The sequence below is a fragment of the Theobroma cacao genome, chromosome 9, assembly GCF_053813885.1.
Source record: "Theobroma cacao isolate CCN51 chromosome 9, ASM5381388v1, whole genome shotgun sequence".
Lineage (NCBI taxonomy): Eukaryota > Viridiplantae > Streptophyta > Magnoliopsida > Malvales > Malvaceae > Theobroma > Theobroma cacao.
This window is the reverse complement of record NC_142647.1, coordinates 4,360,805-4,380,925: the sequence shown is the minus strand read 5'-3', so window position 1 is coordinate 4,380,925 and position 20,121 is coordinate 4,360,805. Positions and strand designations below refer to the sequence as shown.

The 20,121-nt window shown below is 36.9% G+C and overlaps 2 protein-coding genes and 1 long non-coding RNA gene across 9 annotated transcripts; all 3 read left to right on the top strand.

Annotated features, from left to right (window-relative positions):
• The first annotated feature begins 311 nt into the window (after positions 1-311).
• Positions 312-13,748, top strand: LOC18588345 (serine/arginine repetitive matrix protein). 2 transcript variants are annotated; one of them, XM_018127325.2, is made up of 15 exons: positions 312-491; positions 3,207-3,738; positions 3,808-4,081; positions 4,700-4,998; positions 6,257-6,439; positions 6,632-7,387; positions 7,489-7,583; positions 7,714-7,773; positions 7,878-7,966; positions 9,727-10,305; positions 10,649-10,723; positions 10,953-11,023; positions 11,128-11,185; positions 12,245-12,518; positions 12,769-13,748. In XM_018127325.2, the coding sequence occupies exons 2-15, from the start codon at positions 3,329-3,331 to the stop codon at positions 13,386-13,388; spliced, it is 3,843 nt and encodes a 1,280-aa protein (XP_017982814.2). In that variant the 5' UTR covers positions 312-491; positions 3,207-3,328; the 3' UTR covers positions 13,389-13,748. The 2 variants fall into 2 exon arrangements, with proteins under 2 accessions (XP_017982814.2, XP_017982813.2); XM_018127324.2 differs by having other exon boundaries at positions 313-491; positions 3,808-4,087.
• Positions 13,749-14,079: 331 nt separating this feature from the next.
• On the top strand, positions 14,080-15,338 carry LOC148760634 (uncharacterized). The gene is made up of 2 exons (XR_016028320.1): positions 14,080-14,395; positions 14,912-15,338. It is a non-coding gene; the product is annotated as an uncharacterized LOC148760634 (long non-coding RNA).
• Positions 15,339-16,594: 1,256 nt separating this feature from the next.
• Positions 16,595-19,681, top strand: ABI2 (Protein phosphatase 2C family protein). Of its 6 annotated transcripts, none has more exons than XM_007012682.3 (5): positions 16,595-16,901; positions 17,455-18,322; positions 18,477-18,818; positions 18,919-19,024; positions 19,167-19,681. In XM_007012682.3, exons 2-5 carry the CDS (start codon positions 17,468-17,470, stop codon positions 19,499-19,501), a joined length of 1,638 nt encoding a protein of 545 aa, XP_007012744.3. In that variant the 5' UTR covers positions 16,595-16,901; positions 17,455-17,467; the 3' UTR covers positions 19,502-19,681. The 6 variants fall into 6 exon arrangements, with proteins under 6 accessions (XP_007012744.3, XP_088665773.1, XP_007012743.3 ...); XM_088809647.1 differs by lacking the exon at positions 16,595-16,901 and adding an exon at positions 17,016-17,182 and having other exon boundaries at positions 17,305-18,322; XM_007012681.3 differs by lacking the exon at positions 16,595-16,901 and adding an exon at positions 17,016-17,313.
• The last annotated feature ends 440 nt before the right edge of the window (positions 19,682-20,121 follow it).

Here is a 20,121-nt window from a genome sequence, read left to right as displayed (position 1 = left end):
TCTTAAAATGTCTATTTTAAAAAATAATTATTTTATTGAATTAAATGTAACTTTACCTAAAAAATAAAAATAAAAAAAATATCGAAGCATTCTCTAAATCTTCCTTTTAACTGAATTATCATATTTTTTTGTTAAATTTTCACTAAGACAAACATACCCAAAACTCCCACATTACATAAACTACGAGCTGTCTTAGGAGCCGGCTCAACGTATGTTTCTTACCCAAAAAACCCCCCGTTCCGAAGCTGGACAACTTCGAATCCAGGACAACGAACCATGGGTATAACCGTCATTTAATTTAACCCAATTTCATTGCCGATCAAAACACAGGGGCGCTTTCGACCTCCATGGCCATGTACGAACTTTCCACTTTCGATTTCGAGCTTCGAATCAATTACGTAAATCAAATTCGTACCCGTAATTTAAAGAATCTAATTATCTTGCTGAAAATTACAGCCTCCGCCATCACCTCTTCTCGCGATTCATCGAAGGTAGATTTGTACTCACATTCTTGATTGCAAGCTCTAGGGTTTCCTTCTTTTTAATTTTTTGAACTTTTTTATTTCTTTAATTGACTTTTTATTTGATTATTGTTTTCTAATATTCGTGTTGATTTAGATTTTAGGGTTTTCCTGCAAATTTTTTGTTAGTATTACTATTATTTTTTTCAATTGTTGAGGTTTGATGAATGAAGTGTGATTGAGATGTAAAGTCGAGGAATTAGAGGATAAAATGGTAATTTTTGTGCTTAGACTGGCTTTACTGTGTAAAATAGAGCATTTCCTTTGTTGAAGCTGGATTTTGATGTGTAATCAAAAAATGAAGAAATATTGAGTAACTTAACTCAAGAAAAATGCGCATAATGCTTTGTTTTGCATTCATTTGATGCGGATTTAGCTTGGAATTAATTGGAGTAAGGAAAGTGAAGTTGAAGGCAATTATATGTATGTTTTCTTGTCATGGTCGAAAAAGGGAGAAACAGAAGAGCAATGTTGAGTAGGAAATAATTAAAATGGGAATGGTGCTCTTGCTAACTGCTATATGCACGAAATCTTTGCCAACTGAAATCACAATCAGTTCCAAATTAGTTAAATGATTGTGGTCTTCTTCTGTCTTAAATTGGGTGTGGTAGATATTTAATTTGTTGATATAATATAAAGTATAGAATCTATTGCTCAGCTGTGGGCAATTAGTTAAATAATAGTAGTGTTCTTGTGTTTGAGTGTAATTAATGTGCTGAAATTGTTGCGTGTGGTTAACTTTTATTGAACTATGACTCTATCAGATATATTAAGCTAAATTATTTAACATTTTCTTCCTAATGAGTGTATGATGCACTGTCATGAATCATAATAAGATAGTTGATGATTCTGGCAGGTTCTCTTAATGGCATTTTCTTATGAATCGAGATGCCAGCGCCTCATGTCTACATTCATTTATTATCTATTCCATATGTCTTTCATAAGTTCTAAAGTGTTAATTGTATGGTTATAAAAGGTTTTGCTACACATATATCCAGATTTGATTTGTGTTTTTTTTATTTATTTATGATTCATGATTCTGATAATGATGTACTTGTCGTGCTGGTGTACGTGTGTACTGAAGAGACCGACAGATAACCTTAATAACAATTTTTGGAATTGGTCATTTGATGCTTGGGAGGGTGATCCAGATGGAGTTATACAATTCAAAATTTATTTAAATAATTTGATATGGGTTTTGCTGATGATTGCCCTAAGGGCACTTTTTAAGGTTAGTTAAGATACTATTTGTAATGTGGGAATTCCAATGCGTTGGGAGAAAATATTGTTTAATATGGTAACCTTAAAGAGTGCCCTTAGGGCACTCGTTAGCAAAACCCTATTTATATTCAGGGTATTTTAGGTTATGTTAATTTGTCTTTACTTATTTACCAAGTATTAGGCTTATGGAATACCCTAAATATGTATGTTAGTGCAGTCTTGGTAGCTTCTGATTACAGAGTTGTTGAGGTTATTGTGTTAATCAGAGCATTGAGGTTATTGCGTTAATCAGAGCATTGAGGATTACTTCGAATTTCTAGTTGATTGTATACCTCTGGCACTTTGCTAGCTGTTTTAAGGTGAGGAAATTTTAGGATCAACATAGTATTTGAAGTGAGGCTTGAAAGTCATTTAAGCTGCATTTGTAAGTAACTAGTAGATGAATAGAACATAAACATTTGATTGTCATATATGAAAGGAAGAGATAAATGAATTTCTAATTCCAACTTGCTTAATACAGTAATTCTGTACCTAAGGAACAAATAGGTGCTCTAATAAAATATCTGTGTGCAAGGGTATACATATCTTTTAAATGCCAGTATCAGAAGATTGAAATTATATCTGGAAGAAGAATTGAATGTATTTGTCGGAAGTTAGAGGATCAACAACCTAAAACTTGACATTTAGATGTTTTTCAAAGAGGATTTTGATTCAACCTGAGACCATTGTGGGGACAGGAAGAAGGTAAAACAAATTCAGTCAGTGGTAGAGGCGGAGTGGGATAAAATAATTGCCTAAAATGTTATGTAGGATGTGCATGTAGAAAGGAAAATTTATTCGTGGATAACTTGTTTGTTGTTGAGTCTCATGATCAGTTGAGTGTGTCTCTTTATGACATCCATTTGTACTCTATTTGTTGTAACCTTTGTTTTCTGAAGGTTTCCTTTTGTTGTTGCTGTTACTTGAATTCACTGCTGTCATTTCTTGTATTTATTTGGGGTGCCTTTTCCATGTTGTTTTATTGATTAAACAATTTTTTTGTTTTGATGAAAATCCCTCTATTCCCACCTATTATGTTATCATGCATACCATAAGGTCTCTACTCATGAATTTATCTAGCTAATTATGCAAATTGATCACCATTCAACCATTAATCCAAAACCTAAATGCCAGCTACTATAATGCCCATCTTAACCTTTGGAAAACGCTGTTGTCTTATACTAAGACAGGAAAATTTTATTGCACAGGCAGTGGAAGGTGATGAATAAATCTTAGTTTCCTGGCCTTTGATAATTCTTATAACTACTAGTGATTATATTAAGACTTAATTTAACCTACTACTTCTAGTGTATTTTTTTATGTGAGCATAAGCATACAACAACATGAATTTTGAGGTAGTATTGGGCTTATTTGGAGTCTAATACAAATTTTATATGCTTATCCTAAGGTTTTTCTCCTTTGCAGATAAGTTCTCCATTGTCCTTAACAGTTTAAATCAGCCTTTATGTGCTGTTATAATACAATTTTGTCATGCACCGCTGTATTTATTGGCTTTGTAAGACTGTGGATTTGCAAAATCTGATGCAATGGCGACATCTAGCAAGTTTGATCTGTCTTCTGGTAGCCCAGATAGGCCGCTGTACACCAGCGGGCAGCGTGGAGCCCACTTAGCTGCTCAATTAGACAGATCAGGTAGCTTTCGTGAGACCATGGAGAATCCAATTCTATCTTCTCTGCCAGGTATGTCAAGGAGTTTATTAGCCCAAGGAGATGTATCCAACTTCTTCCAATGCTTGCGTTTTGATCCCAAGGTGGTCGCTGCTGATCATAAGTCTAATCGTCAAGGAGACTTTAAACGGCACATTAATGTTGCTCTTGGCATTTCTGCTGATGAATCTCCTACTGTTTTGTCAAAAGGCAAGCTGCTGCCTTTTCCCATACCAGAGGAAATCAAACGAGTTAAGGCTGGTCTACGTGATTGCGCTGTCAAAGCCAGGTATTTCTTTGTAAATGGTGTATTTTGAATTGAAGTTGTCATTAGTTATTAAAGTGTATTAGTTAACAGGGAGCGTATGAAAACTTTCAATGAAGCCTTATCGGTATTCAACAAGTTTTTCCCAAGCATACCATCTAAGAAGAGATCTCGATCAGAAAGCTTTTCTAGTGACCGACCTAATGCCTTGTTATCTAGTGATCGGTCAGTCTTGGGGCCAACCATTGGTAAGATGGGAATGCATAATCATTCCATCGCAGGAGGTTTTGAATTTGAACAGCAAAAGTTAGAAGAAAGGCCTAAAAGTGCTGTTCCAAATAAACGTACTCGAACTTCTCTGGTGGATGTGAGGGTTTGTATCTTTGATATCTTCCATCTCTATGCATTTTCTGTAATGGTAATATTAGAATCTTATATGTCTTTGGGCCTGATATAGCTTATTTAATTAACTTGTGCAATGGATGTTTTATGTTTTATATTCAAGTCTGATTGGGATCAAAGAATTTCATGTCCCAATGTAATTATTGTTGTCAATATCCCTTCTTTGATTTCTTCTCTCTGGTGTTTCCTTCATGTTTCTACACTACTAGTTGATTTCTTCTTTTCCATTGATCACTTAATCAAAACCTCACTTCTTTCTTTTGATCCAAATAGGTGGTGATGGTGGATTTGTTCTCTTTACGCTTCCTTTTTAGTAGATTTCCTTATGTACTGTCAATCATTGAGTTAGTATTTATGCAAGTGACACGAAACCCATTTCCTGTGACAAGAATCCACATAATATTCTGTTTTATACATGCACTAATACGGATATGGTTTTACATTGCATTTTCTTGCTCTTCTTCATAGTTGCTTTATCTTTGGCCTCATCTGGGTGGCTTGTTACCGAATTTGCATGTGGTGTGCCTTTTTTGCATCACTATCTCTTGAAGAGAAGACTTAACAATTTTTCCAATGAATCTAGATGGATATGCGGAATAATGCTCTAGTCAGGCAGCCTGGTAATGCAGATAGGGACAGGGAAATGCTCAGGGTTTCAAATAGTGGTGCAGTTCAGGGTGAAGATCGAACTTTATCTGGTGGTGTTGATGGATGGGAAAAGGCAAAGATGAAGAAAAAGCGTTCTGGGATAAAACCTGATGTATCTCCAAGTATGGTATCAACTAAACCCATTGAAGGGTATCGGGAATCTAAACAGGGAATGCAGCAAAGGCCTGTTACTGATGCTCGATCAAGATTAAATAATGACTCCCACGGGTTCAGGTAGGTCCGCTGAAAGTGCTACTACTGTGCATATGTCATGGTGATTATTTGAATGCTTGCCTAAGTAACATTGAGGGCATCCATTGGGGGTAGAGGTGGCAAACCAACTGGAACTTGAACCTGCCCAAACCTGAATTGACAAAAAAGTCAAAGACCCAAACCCCGAAAAATCAAAACTTGAACCTGGAAAAACCTGAACCCAGACTTACCTGTTTGCCACCTGTAACTGTGGGGTGCTAGGAGGACAAGCACCCTTGAGTGTTACTAACCCCTAGTATCAGTGGAAGCGATTACCATAACAATACAAGAATCATTAATGTAATTACCAACATATTATGATCGATATTTTCAGCCCACTGCCAAGAGATCTGTGGGAATAAGGGGCATCAATCATAATAATGATGGCAGTAGCAGCTTTGGTCAATATTCTCTTGTAACCTGATTCATCATGCCGGGACTGCATTCTTTCTTTGTCTTTGTTTTTAATTGCCTATGTTGTGTAGGGTATAAATTGCAGATGTCAAGCTTGTATTTTATGCTTTTGAGGTTCTTTTTTATTCTGATTCCAGTTCTATATTTATCGTTTGAGTTTCTTATTCTATTTTGACCATATATATATATACACATATGGTAAACTTTTGTTCATGTTTTCATATTCATTTTTTATGCTTAATCCACCTGTATCATCCTGTGCTGTATTGTCTTATTCGGCACCATTCTGGTCAAGATCTAATCACTTGAATGCACCATAGGAGCTCTGCTTTATGCGAAGATGCTTATGCCTTTAGTGCATAGGACATTAACTAGTGCCTTAAAGGTGCATTTACACTAGAGTTTTTGCCAGAGAAGTATAAGATGGTGAATGTACTAGTTTTAATTGAATTGTGTTTTTTGAAGTATATAATAAACCTACCCTATTATTTTATCCATCTTGCACATTATGCTTGAGAGGTAGAAAACATTAGTCATGTTTTGACCTAACCTTCTGATTAAGATCAAATCCAATGATTGCGACACACTAAGGAAGAACTCTTATTGGGGCCATCACCTCACCCTATAGAGGGATGTAGTTTCCTTAATAGATGATAATTATGCTGGCTGTAGGAAAAATTGTGTTAGGGGTCTTTCTTTGTGTGCCATTTCTTCAAATTTCTTATTTAGAGCACTCTGTTAATTGAACCTTCCTTTACATTTATTTTTAATTTTTTGATGTATTTTATTCATAATTTTATATTAATAAATATATAACTTATTGTAGGTCAGGGATTGCTAATGGATCTGCCGGAGTTGGAAAATCAGAAGGCATCTCACAGCCGACAGGCTTGGGTCCACGATCATCTGTACCTAGGTCTGATCTGGACAGCAGTCCCCTTCTCAATGATAGGAGAGATCGTCCTGTTGCTTCCGATAAAGAGAGAGTGAATCTCAGAGCTGTTAACAAGTATGCAGAGTTTTCTACATATTTCATTTTCTATTTTTTGCATAAATTTCTCTGGTCCATTTCTGTCTTATAAAGCCTTTGTTTTGTCATTTGAGGTATCTTTATTTCTGGCTCCTGGAGTACTTTTCTCTTTGAGGCCTTACTACAGTATGTGTACTTATTTTTATGCCTGTTGTTCTGCACAATGTGCAGGATGAGTGTTCGTGACGAATTTAATTCAGCTAGTCCTACATCAAGCACAAAAATGAATGCATCTATTCGCGGTCCACGATCAGGTTCTGGAGTTGCTCCAAAATTGTCACCAGTTGTTCATAGAGCAACTGCATCAAATGACTGGGAGCTTTCTCACTGTACAAATAAACCACCTACTGCTGGTGGAGCCAATAATCGCAAACGCACCACATCTGCTCGGTCTTCATCACCACCTGTTGCCCACTGGGCTGGCCAGAGACCTCAGAAGAGCTCCCGTACTGCAAGACGAACAAATCTTGTTCCTATTGTTTCAAGTAATGATGAAACTCCATCTCTGGATACTGTGTCTGATATGGCAGGCAATGAAATTGGGTCAGGATTTGCTAGACGCTTGTCAAGCAGTTCTCCCCAACAAGTTAAACTAAAAGGTGATGCCTTATCTACGGCTGCTCTTTCTGAGAGTGAGGAGTCTGCGGCTGCTGAAATTAAATCTAAAGAGAAGGTGAAAAAGTCTGATGAAATGGATGAGAAAGCTGGACAGAATGTTCAAAAAGTATCTACTTTGGTCCTGCCATCAAGAAAGACTAAGCTGATGACTGGAGAAGACATTGGAGATGGTGTACGTCGACAAGGGAGGACTGGGCGGGGTGTTACTTCTACGAGGTCTGTTATGCCAATGACAGTTGAGAAGTTTGGCAATGTGGGCACAGCAAAACAGCTCAGAAGTGCCAGGCTTGGTTTGGATAAGGCTGAAAGGTTAAATATTCCTTCCTACCTGACCACCTGTTACCTTTTTCTCCAATATTCTTTCCTTTATTGTGATTGAAATCTCATAGTTTGATGATTGTTTTGCTCAGCAAGGCTGGTCGTCCTCCAACTAGGAAGCTCACTGACCGCAAGGCCTATGCACGACAGAAGCATGCAGCAATCAATGCGGCTGCAGATCTTCTTGGTAGTTATACTTGAAGCTAACTTAAAAAATTACCTTGGATTTTTATCTATGCTTAACAAGATTTTCTGAATTTCTAAATCGGTGACTCCATGTTTGTGTCTTCTAATCACTTTTGGTATAACTTTCTTAGTTAGTTCAGAGGATGGACATGAAGAGTTGGTGGCTGCTGTAAATGCTCTTGTCAGTTTTGGTAATGCCTTATGAAATCTTTGGTCATTTTATTGTCAAAATTTTGTTATTTTCTTTGGTTCAAAATTTGTCTTTTGCCATTGGTTGATTTTACTGTCGTTGCAGCTCATGCCTTTCCCAACTCCTTTTGGAGGCAGATGGAGCCATTTCTTGGTTTCATATCTGATGTAGATATTGCCTATTTGAAGCAGCAGGTAATGTTCCTTGTGCCACTTAATAAGATTGATAGTCGCTGTTATTAGGAGACCCTGGGAATTATATTTTTACTATCTTGTGTGGCTCTCAAAACCCCTTAATGCATTCCATTTTTTAGAAAAAAAAAAAAGATCATTGGAAAAATCTTTTTGGATTAAATCTTTTATTCAATGCCATTACAAATGAACTGTTGGCTGCAATTTATGTTCTCTCCTTTTCAGCCAAGGGTGGGGGATTTCTTTTCAACCAGGTGGGGGGCAAGGGGGGAATTGAACCTAGAACTTGACCCTCCATTCAGGGGTTACAACCACTACAACAGGCATGGGGTGTTGTCATTATTTATGTTTTCATCAAATCTTGAGGGAAGGCATGAGATAAATAATTAAATTAAGTAAATAAATTTCTTTTGACTTGCTGATATATATTGCGTTTAGATAAGGGTGAGCAACTGGTTAAGTCCGTTAAATTGGTCAAAAAATGCTATTAAACTGACGCTTTAAAAAAAAAAAAAAACTGACTTAATCGACTTATCCATATATTTTAACGGAATTGACTGACTTTCTTATATTAACTGAATTAACTGATTAACTGACTTAATTCAGTTAATTTGGTTTTAACCGAATTTTTTTTAAAAAATGGGTTTGAATTCACCCAAGCCTATTTTTTTTTTCATTTTTTCTATGCTAATTACATAGTAAATAATCCAACAAACAGACATTATGTGGTAAATAATCAAGCAAACAAACATTACATAATAAATAATTCAACATTTTTTTCACTCATTTTAGAGTCGCTTAGTTCGGTTAACCGACCAAAAATTTTTTAACCGAAATTAGCCAACTTAACCAACTCCCCTTAACTGAGTTAGAATTGAATTGACCAAATTTTGTCGTTTAAGTCGCTTTTAACCGACTTTTGCACTCCCCTAGTCACATGGTTTGACAACCATCAATACCTAGGGGTGTGTAAAAGTAGGTTAAAACCGTCTTAACCAATAAAATTAGGTTAACTTAGTTCGATTAATTCCATTAAAATGGTTAATTCGGTAAGGGGGTCAATTAAGTCAGCTAATTTTGGTTAAATTTTTTTTTTCGGCTAACTGAATTAATCGACTTTAAAATGAGTGAAAAAAAAAATGTTGGATTATTTACTATGTAATGTTTGTTTGTTGGATTATCTACTATGTAATTAGCATAGAAAAATGAAAATAAGAAAAAAAAGAAGGCTTGGTTGCATTCAAGCCTATTTCCTTTTGAAAAAAAATCAGTTAAAACAGAAATAACTAAATTAAGTCGGTTAATCGGTTACTAGAAGAAAGTCTGTTGGTTCAGTTGAAATATATGGGGAAGTTGGTTAAGTCAGTTAAGAACATTTTTTGACCAATTTAACTAACTTAACTGATTGCTCACCCTTGCATGTGACTGCTTCTCAAGAATTCATCTTCTTATTAGCTTTTGGTATAAATACTATGGTATCCTAAAGTTGACCATGTCAAATTTATTTATTTAAGAATAAAATTATGAGTTTTGTCATCAATTGCATGTCTTTAATAACAGTGCAACACCTTTAGGAAAATCCAAAAAAGAAAAGAGAAGATGACAATACAGTGCCTAAACCCTTTTTTTAACACACTGTTTTAAATCAAAAGGTAAAAGTAGCTTAGTTAAGGATTGGTTATACCTTCTTGTTTCTTATTGAAGCAAGAACCATCTTTTTCACAACTATATTAGTCTCTCTTAGCTCTTTTCAAATCTTTCAGGGAAATTGTGAACTTACCAAATTGGCATCAACACCAGTTCCTTCTATCATAGATGGTTGCAGTATCATCTCCAACGGATGTGAGTTGCTTGAACAGGGAAGAGATGCTGGAATTGATGCTGTAACATCAACTGTTGAACTCCTTTCACAACAGTTGGTCCTGGAGACAAGGGACAATAATGTGATTCCCCTCTGTCAGAGATTTATAGCAGCTCTAATTCCAGAAGAAGATAGTGACAGTGGAAATGAAGACCTCCCATTTGACTTATATGGAACTGGATTTGAGATGGATGGAGAATTGGGATCCAATGGTTTGAGTCATATTATTAACTTCCAATCTACTGGGCATGCTTCTGTCAATAGTTATAGGATAACTGGGAAGCCAGAGAATGATGATCCAGAAATTGATATGTTGGGAAACACAGGAATTAACTCAAGTTTTAGTCATTGCCTGAATGGCACTTTTTCAGACCCGCTGATGCCTAGCATTGTCTGTTCAGAATTCCAGTATGAGAATATGAAGATAAATGAGAAACTCTTTTTGGAGGCTCAAAGTATTGGAATTTTCTTGGAACCACCGGTTGGTCTACTTCTACATCAACATTTATGTTAAATGCTGCATTATCCTTCTCGTCACATAATTTTATTTCATCCTGCAGTTGGAAGCTCTCTCTCTTTGTTGTTTCAAAATTGATAATAATCATGATCTAACAATCTGGTCTGCATTTGTATTGTCATCTGAATGGTTGGTTGTCAAATGGTCATGTATGTCTGCTGCAGCTTCTCATTATCTTGAAGGCGATTTTTTTTCTGACTCTACTGTGGTTTACTGGAGACGCTTGTGTCTCTCTGGTTTGTTCTGTTTCATCCTTGACATTAAGGTTGTTAATGTATTTAACTATATGTATTTCACTCTATTTCAGCCTGACATAGGACAGATGGAGGATGATGAAATCCGTGAGGACATTAGTAAGCTGGAGGAGATGCACAATGAACAGGTAGTTTCTCGACAGAATTGTTGAAGCTCTGATATGCAAATATTTTCCTTTTTCTTTGTCCTTTACACTATTGTTTTCACCCTTCCATTTTCTGATAACTGTCATAAAATATTCAACAAATTCTATCTTTCTTCTGTGCCCTGCTACTTTATTTGTTGTTGGATTTTCCATCATAAAAATCAAACTTTTTCTGATGGGTTCATTTGTAATTTTGTTGTGAATGCTATAGGTTTCAAAGAAGAAAGGCTTGCTTGATAAACTGTTGAAAGCTGCCTCAGAAACAAGGGAGATTCAGGAGAAGTATTGTTTCGCCCTTTTTCTCCATATAGTTTTGTATGCATTTGCCTTTTCACTTGAAGTCTTTGGTGCCTAGCTTATATCAAAACATCTGACTTTTGATATAGGGAATTTGAACAACGTGCTCTTGACAAACTTGTCACAATGGCTTATGAAAAGTATATGGTAATTCTCTTAATGTACATTCCCCTTTTTCTTTTGGTTTTTATTTGCACACGCAGACACAGACACAGACATGCAAAGTTTTATGTCTTGGGTGGCCAGAGCTAAGTACCGTTGTGCCAAATTAATCTAGTACAGCCCTTTAGCATGAGAATGTGGAAACTAAGCTCTGGTCTAGAGGAAAAGGTTTTAAAGGAAATAGTTGTCTGGATGGACTAAAACTAACAACGAAAGAAACGAAATAGAAAAAATAGATGTAAATGGGCAGGATGGCATTATTGTTTAACCTTAACCAACTGCCCCCACCCCCCAAAAAAAAAAAAAAAACTCACTGAAGTTGGTGAAAATCGTCATGGGAGAGGACTACCTCTTATTGTGTAGCTTAAACTCCTCATGATACTGAGATAGTGAAGAGACAACATCTAAACAAAGGTCTGGATAAATATTTTGGTTTCTATCTAAGTTCCAAGTGGATAATGCTTCTCCAGTTCTCCTTGATCATATATGTGGAATCTGTTTCAACTTTCAATCATGACTGTCATTTGGTTGAATGGCATCTAAACTGAGGCAGGATACTTTGTTCTTCCCCTTCCTGGTAATATGCTTGGATGTTTTCTTTTGACGTTCTCAAGTATCAATTATCACCATCTGAGTCTCTGGGGTTTAGATAGTGGAATTTTTTTGTATAGCCTTATGAAGAATTTGGCCAGGAAAGGTTTATCTAATAACTCTTACTTGTGTTTCTTTATCTTTAGCTGCATAAATGACAAAGGTAGTTAAACAGCTAAGAACTGAATGGTAGTTAGATTGTGGGATATTGTCTGCAATTTGAGTTTGCTTCTAGTTTTCTTTCCCCTCCAGAGTTTCCTACCTAGGTGATAAAATTTGCTTGGTTCTCGGTGCATGTGTGTGTGTTACAGCTTTCCATTTTCCATGGAGAATTTTAATCATCTAAAAGTTTGACTGTTTATTTACCCATTAGATTATCATGCTAGATCCTAACATATTATGATATGATTCTGGTATTTTTTTTCTGATGATTTGTTAATAATCTTTTAATAGACTTGTTGGGGTCCTAATGCTACTGGTGGGAAGAGTTCCAGTAACAAAATGATCAAGCAAGCTGCCTTAGCATTTGTTAAACGGACATTAGATCGATATCATAAATTTGAAGATACAGGCAAGAGCTGCTTTGATGAGCCCATGCTTAGAGACATGTTTCTTTCTGGGTCTTCCCGCCTAAATGGTGCACGATCAGTAGATTCTCCTACAGACGGTGAATCTGGGAAGCCATGTGGCAACAGCTCCACACGTTCTCTGGAAGCTAGAACTTCAGGTATTTTACTTGATGTGTATGGAGAGAGTACATTAATTCCCACATTTGTAGTCGTGTCTGTGTGAGTCTGTTTGATGCCATGTAATCATATACAAATTGTTTGTCATGGTACTTTTTTGCAGTCTGCGGAACTCTGTCTTCTGTTTCTTCTTCATTTACTTTGTCTTATGGTGCAGTTCAGTTGTGGATTGTCAATTTGGTCTTTTATGCAGCTTCCATAGTTTCTCACACTCAACTACTTCTCTGGCAGGTCAAAATGGAGATAGCTATGCTGTCAATTCTTCTGATCTGCTTCCACCCTCAAATCGGTTTTCTGATCAAACTACTGTTAAAGATGACTCATGGTCTAACAGGGTGAAAAAGAGAGAGTTATTACTGGAGGACGTAGTTGGTAGTACTATTGGTACTTCTAGTGCACAGTCAGGCATTGGAAGTTCTTTGTCAAGCAGTACAAAGGGAAAGAGGAGTGAGAGAGACAGAGAAGGAAAGGGACATGGTAGAGAGGTTTTATCTAGAAATGGAACTAATAAGATTGGTCGGCCAGTTTCCAATGTTAAGGGGGAAAGGAAATCAAAAACAAAGCCTAAGCAGAAAACAACTCAACTATCTGTTTCTGTAAATGGCCTTCTTGGCAAGATGTCAGAGCAACCCAAACCATCAACTTCTGTATCAAAATCAAGTGAGGTAACTGCTAATAATACTGCCAAAGAGAAAGATGAGTTTAGCCTGGATGTATTGGATGACTTGCAGCTACCAGGACAAGATCTGGGTTCATGGTTGAACATTGATGATGATGGATTACAAGATCATGACTTCATGGGCCTTGAAATTCCAATGGATGATCTTTCCGACTTGAATATGATGGTTTGAGTTGCTTTCTTTGTATAGTCTTGTTCATTATACTGTTGACAAACAAAAACATAATCACTGTCATCAAGAAATGACCGTTACATGGATAGTTGTTTGGCTGTCCGGTCCCACAATTAGGTTATATAGATTCTTTGTAGACTCCCCCACAAGTTGATTTTCGAGTGAACCTTTTCGACGTCTTGAATTTTTCTCTTAAGTCGGTGACTTCCACTGTAAAGATCTTTTCTTCCTACAAGTTAGTTTGTCTAGCAATTATATCTTAGCAAACCCTGTATCCTGGCTGTAGCTTTTACAAATCAGAGAGCAATGCTCTTCTTGTAAATACATTTATATTCCCAATAAAATTAGTTTTTTTGGTCAGAGTAGTTATATTTTGTAAAAATATATGGGTTTTCTTTCCTGCTTTTCTGGTTTATGGGTCTATATTTTCACTTTGCCAACTGCAACTGCCGTTGAAAGTTGTTATATCAGATGCAGTAATTTCTCCTAAGGTTTGTTCATGAAGAAGGTTCTCTTCTGAGGCTAAGAGATAGGAATGTTCAGTGAAGATGTCAAGACAACAATTGGCTGAGTTTTTGTCAAACAGAGAAAGAAGGATTTTGGTGACTAGAGACTATTAGCTTTGTCTCCTTCCTGCTTTATTAAAGTTGCAGATTCTCACTTCGATAATCTGTCAGGAACTATGGTAAGATCTTTATCAACTGCACTTATTTACCTCATACTAAAAGGTTGTTGCAGCATATTCAAGCTTCTTTTTACTGTCTTTCTAGTGTACTGATTTCTTACTGTCTTCCAGGTACTAGGTTATGCTTTAAGTCTTAATTTTTAATTAATTTGGCTTTGCTTTCCTCCCCCCCTTCCCTCCTCCTCTCTCTCTCTGAGTAAGAAGTCTAAAATGCTTGCAGGTAAAACTGCTCTCTTAAATTTTCTGATCAAGAGCCATCGACCTGGGTTAAATGCTAGAATGCCATCTGCCACAGTGGCCATTAACCTGCATTACTACTGAGGTAAATCCAGAATACCTTGTTCTAGTCTTGGCTATTAACTTTTCCCTGAACTTTATGTTGTTTGCAATTATTTTTCCAAAAGAAAATATCTTCTTTTGTCTTTTTTGCATTGGAAGGCACTGAACTTCATACTTTTAAGGCATCACTTCTAGGACAGTGTTGAAAGCATGGCAGTAAATGATCATATTCTGTAATGTACATTTGATTTAGTGCTCATGTCTCTCACCTTGCTTTATATTCATAGTTTGAAGTATTGGATGGGCCTGTCGAGAATCTGGTCCTGTTCATGTTGGCACTTAATTTCCATTATAATTTCTTCTCTCAACGGTAGATTTTAGGCTTTAGTATACATTTGCTTTAGTTGTTATCATCCTAGTCAAGGCATTCAGGTTATAGCCCTAGACCAATATCCTAAGTACTTCATCCCTTTTCATAGTATAACTTCTAATGCATTTTGAGATTTTAAATGTCCTTTGACGCTTCACCTCATGTCATAATTTTGGGTCTGGCTCATAGGTGTACATTTAATTACTTATGCTGTCTGAAGCTGCTAGGTGGTTTTCTGCACGATGCTGTACATTATTCATTTCCTGGCCTCCTCAAGTGTCATTCCCGAGCATCTCAGTATTCATTCGAAACTGAAGACTCTTGTCTTAGTTGCAAGGCTTTGTTTGGTTTGTCCAATAGGGGCCAAATAATTGCGGGGTACACTTCTGGGATTTATTTGTTGAGAACCTTGATTCAACCTCCAGCTTTGCTGCACTTCTCAGTTTAGTGATGACCTATTGTCCTAATGAATTTTCTTAAGTTTCTTGCAACACTTCTGAGTTTAGGGAAGACTATGTCTTGATAAATTTTCTTCAGTTTCTTCAAATTATTCCTGATGTTATATTTCGAGAATCGATATGCAAAACAATATAAGGAAATTGATGAAGTTAGTCTATTTTCTCTGTTCATTGTAGTAAATAATTCAGAGACTAGCCTCCCCTCTGCATTTGTATAGCTTTCAGTTAGCATAAAATCTCTCTCTCTCTCTCTCTCTCTCTCTTGGTGGTTAATTAATTGTCGGTGCATGTATAGTTTTCCCTTGAGAAGGCTGCAAAAGCAGCAATGCAACATCATCTTGAAGAAAGCATCAAGAAGTCGACCGTAGCAAGGTCACGGATTTTAGATTTCTAGTCAGGTTTTGCAGGGAAATTCTGCATCGAGAATATATTCTTTCCAGGGGGTTTGAGACACCTAGGGAAATGTACAATCTCATGAATATTTGGCTTTTCTTGCTTTTTTTTGTCTTGCTTTTTTAATGCCTTATGCTTAGCTATTTCATCCAAGAACAAAAAAAAAAAAACAAAAGGAATCTCAATGTTTGGGCTCCTGAAGTCGTGGCCCATATAGAACACCTTTAGATATCCATGCCGAAATTGTTAGTCAAAGGAAAATTTTTTAAACTAAATCAAAGTTTTAATTAAAAAAGAGTAGGATCGGTCACGGGGAGTCATTTTCTACTATTTCCCCCAGACTCTATTATAAATATAATCATAGAATTACGTCCATGATCTTAATGGGACAAATTCGGATGCACTACTAGCAAAATTAAGAATCAAGAAGGAAGGAGAAAAGATGCACGTGGCAAAAAGTAAGAGGGGTGGCAAGAAAACTATACTAAACAAAAAGAATCCAAGCCATTCTAAAGAAAAAGAAGTTAGAGTGTCAGTTCATGAATCCACCCACCTATCTTCTGACGTTTTAGATACATTCATCACCCCCCCTCAGCCTGCCTCTCTCTCTAAATATTCCAACGTTTTTACAAATTCAAAGACTAAACAGGAGCTTTGCACGTCACTCTCTTTGGTCACCAACCTGATTTCCAGATCTTTTTACGTGGCAAATCCTCCATTGGACTTATTCACTTTGAGATATTTTTCCATTATTAAACTCCCATATTATTAAAAGCTAAAAGACAATTACTTGATGCTTTTTCTTCCTTACAAGGATAATCTAATAACTCTTCTGTCTTGGGATGTTTCAACCTTTTTAATTTTTGTCATGAGCTTACGTGCAGATTCTTTCGGTTTAGTTAACTCGTTTCTCTAACGTTATCAATTGTTCCTTTGTCTGAAAGGATACGTGTGCTGCTCATTTTGTTTTTCTGGTATCTACCATTTTCAGTTTTTTCTTTTTTTGGCTTCTTAATTTTGATATTGCAGTGTTTCAAAGTAGTAAGCAACTCCATCAATCTTGCACCTTCTTTTAATGTGTTCTTCTTAGGAAAAGTTGTCTATAGTTCCTATGTTAGTGTTCCTGAAATACTTTAGACAAGTTCTATAAAGAGATTTCTGGAACTGGAACGTCAGAGAAAGATTAGTTGGTGACTCAGCTTTGCCTTTTTAGCTTTGGTTGGTTAAACGATGACTTGGTGGAAAGTTGAAAGAAACTGAAGAGAGAGAGAAGCGCCAAGCTGCGTGAGGTTGAAATGAGTTGCCTCAGATCCAGGGAACCAGATTTTGTTAGTGTTTTTCTGGTCTTTTCAACTTGTATTATGTGTTGAATTACTTTATCAGGATTCATGACCCCATGTGCTTTTACTTCCTTGAACTTGTTAGAGGTAGGAAAATTTTTATGATTTTCTTTATATATTTCTCGTTTCCTACGGATCAAACTTCAAAAGGGTCGGTTAAAAGGGAGAAAGTGAAGTTTTCCACTATCTTTTCTATCTCTGTTTGATCGTTTTAGGCAGAGAAGAGTCCAGATATGAAAGTTGTATATACGCTCTAGAGGCATCCGATTGTAGGTTAAAAATTTACTCTTTTTTTATTGCCACAAGCTAAATTTTCATTTTCCCTGGCTTTCCTTCGTTGACAGTTTTCAGCACTTACTAGTTTCTTCCTTCCTGAAATTTGTGCAAATAGGCTCAGCAGGTGATTTCATTCTTTTTGGATTCCATACGATTTATTCCTTGTACCAGACTGAATGATAAGAAAGCAAAGGGAGTTTGAAGTGTAGTAGCTTGCATGATTTTGAAAGGTTCAGACTTAAGAGGTTTGCGGTGATTATTGCAGGTAAAAGAGAATCATGGAGGAGATATCTACAGAAATTGCTGGTCCCTGTGCCGTTAGGCCAGGTGACGTGATGTCTAATGATTCGAGAATGATGACACACATGGACGTCACTGGGTGTAAGCTTATTGCAGACAAGGCAAGTTTGTTGTCACTCCCTGAAAATAAGCCAAATCAACCTTGCGAGTTCATTTGTGGTGGAAACCAAGGTTTCCATGCTGCTAGATCATGCAGAGAAAGTATAACATCATTATCTGCACATGAAGGTAACAGAGGAGATAATGGAGCCATTTTGTCAAATCAAATAGGAACTGAGGATAGTTGTATTTCTAGAGAATACAATCATCAGGGAAGTGAAGAAGATGGATCTATATCATTCAGCGGTGATCGTGCAAATTCATGTTCTCAATCTGTAGCTAGTGCTGTCAGCAGCACATGTGTTGAGGAGGTGTCAGCTTTAGAGGTTAATTCTGAGAGAAATTCATCAACTACTCTGGTGGGGGAAAGAAATACTAGTGATGTTCAAGATGTCATGAGGGTCGCAGTGGATCTTGTAGGGGATGATGGCAATAGGTCTGATGAGTCTGATCCAAAATCATCTGAGTCATTTCTTGAGGTGCCACAACAAAAGAAGATAAGAAAAACCGAAAGCCAGTGTCTGTTGGAATTAAATAACATACCCCTTTGGGGATATACATCCATGTGTGGCAGGAGACCAGAGATGGAAGATGCTGTTGTAGCTATACCTCGATTTTTACAAGTTCCAACTCAAGTGCTGAAGGTTGATAGCATATCAAATGGAATGAATTATAATCTAAGCAACTTAACTGCTCATTTCTATGGTGTGTATGATGGACATGGAGGCTGTCAGGTATTCTTCATGCCCTTCTGCTCTGTTTCTCTTGGTTTCTGTTCCTCTATTTTGCAAGTGATCTATATGTGGGAAATAGGATTTTTGTGGCTCAACTTGTACTGTGTTTTCTTCCAAGTTGGTTTATTTTATCAAAGAATATTTCTTTGCATAGGTTGCAAACTATTGCCGTGAACGAATGCGTTTGGCTTTGGCCGAGGAGATAGAACTTGCAAAAGCATGTAAGCTTGATGGAAATATTGGGCACGATTGGCAGGAACAATGGAAGAAAGCATTCTCCAATTGTTTTATCAAAGTCGATGCTGAGATTGGCGGAGTTCATGGAGGCACAGATGGGGATAAGACTGATCATGAACCTATTGCCCCTGAAACTGCCGGTTCTACTGCTGTTGTTGCAATAATTAGTTCAACCCATATAATTGTTGCCAATTGTGGCGATTCAAGGGCAGTTCTCTACCATGGAAAATTTCCCATGCCATTGTCTGTAGACCACAAAGTAAGACAAGTTTTCCTATTTTCAGTTTTCTTTCAGCTGGACTACTTGTTGAAACTAGCCTATTCTTAAAGAAATGATGCTCATATGACCTCTTTTGCAGCCTGATAGAGAAGATGAACGTGCAAGAATAGAAGCTGCAGGAGGCAAGGTTATACAATGGAAAGGATCCCGTGTTTTTGGTGTTCTTGCTATGTCAAGGTCCATTGGTAGGTGTTTCTAATCCTTGCCGTATCCTTTTCCAAGTATTTGCATCTTAGCCTTGGTGCAGTTAAACACTGTGATTTGTAATTCGTAATCATTTGCTTAATGAGTATTGAATTTGATTATCATTTCTATTATGATCCTCAGGTGACAGATACTTAAAACCATGGATTATTCCAGATCCAGAAGTGATGTTTGTTCCTCGAGCAAAAGAAGATGAGTGTCTTATCTTAGCCAGTGATGGCTTATGGGATGTTATCACAAATGAGGAAGCCTGCGAAGTTGCACGAAAGCAAATCCTTCTTTGGCATAAAAAACATGGTGACAAATTGTCTGCAGAAAGGGGTGAGGAAGTTGATCCTGCTGCTCAAGCTGCAGCAGAGTACCTCTCAAGGCTTGCTCTTAGGAAAGGAAGCAAAGACAATATCACTGTCATTGTGGTGGACCTAAAAGCTCAAAGAAAATTTAAGAAGAAAACCTAACAGTGAGCTCTCTTGTAATGTTTGACATATTGTTGTTTTGCTGTCAAAAAGAATTCTTTTGTCAAAACGCTTGCAACAAAATACATGATTTAGCCCATTTTTACTTTTTCACCTGGGCTTATTGTAATGTTACAATATCTTTGTATAGTAAATCATGCAATATACCAATTACCTTCTACATTTTTCCAGCCACCATTAATTGCTCTGGTTCTGTAACTTAAAGTAAACAATGAAGAATTGAGACATTATCCCCTCAACATGCAAAGAGAGGAACCAAAGTAGATTGTTCAGACAGAGGAAAAGCAAAGTAGTAATTGTCACTGCACATAATCGTGTCAGGAACTTCTCCCGGGGCCAAGTTGATTGGAACATAATACAGTTGTTGGTGTTTGTTTCGATGGATTGCCTATCGGTTCCCTGCTATGGAATTAAGCTTAACCTTCTTATCTCTAAGCAGAGGCAAATAATTAGTTACACCTAACCAGTTAGAAGAGTTAGCTCATCTTTTCTCGCTTAGCAAATTCGATTGCTTAGGAAAATCATTGATTTCCATTGAAAAATGTTCCGGTGGGGCAAGAATAAGGCTCTGGCTCAGTCAAAGCTTGGCTTCATGAGCAAAC

Bases quoted from the DNA above. Each gene is read 5' to 3' on its own strand.
- LOC18588345 (XM_018127324.2), top strand. From the start codon at position 3,329: ATGGCGACATCTAGCAAGTTTGATCTGTCTTCTGGTAGCCCAGATAGG. The intron at 7,967-9,726 runs GTAATGTTCCTT...CAAATCTTTCAG, and splicing joins TTGCCTATTTGAAGCAGCAG to GGAAATTGTGAACTTACCAA. The intron at 10,724-10,952 runs GTAGTTTCTCGA...TGAATGCTATAG, and splicing joins AGGAGATGCACAATGAACAG to GTTTCAAAGAAGAAAGGCTT.
- ABI2 (XM_007012682.3), top strand. From the start codon at position 17,468: ATGGAGGAGATATCTACAGAAATTGCTGGTCCCTGTGCCGTTAGGCCA. The intron at 18,819-18,918 runs GTAAGACAAGTT...CCTCTTTTGCAG, and splicing joins CATTGTCTGTAGACCACAAA to CCTGATAGAGAAGATGAACG. The intron at 19,025-19,166 runs GTAGGTGTTTCT...TATGATCCTCAG, and splicing joins TGCTATGTCAAGGTCCATTG to GTGACAGATACTTAAAACCA.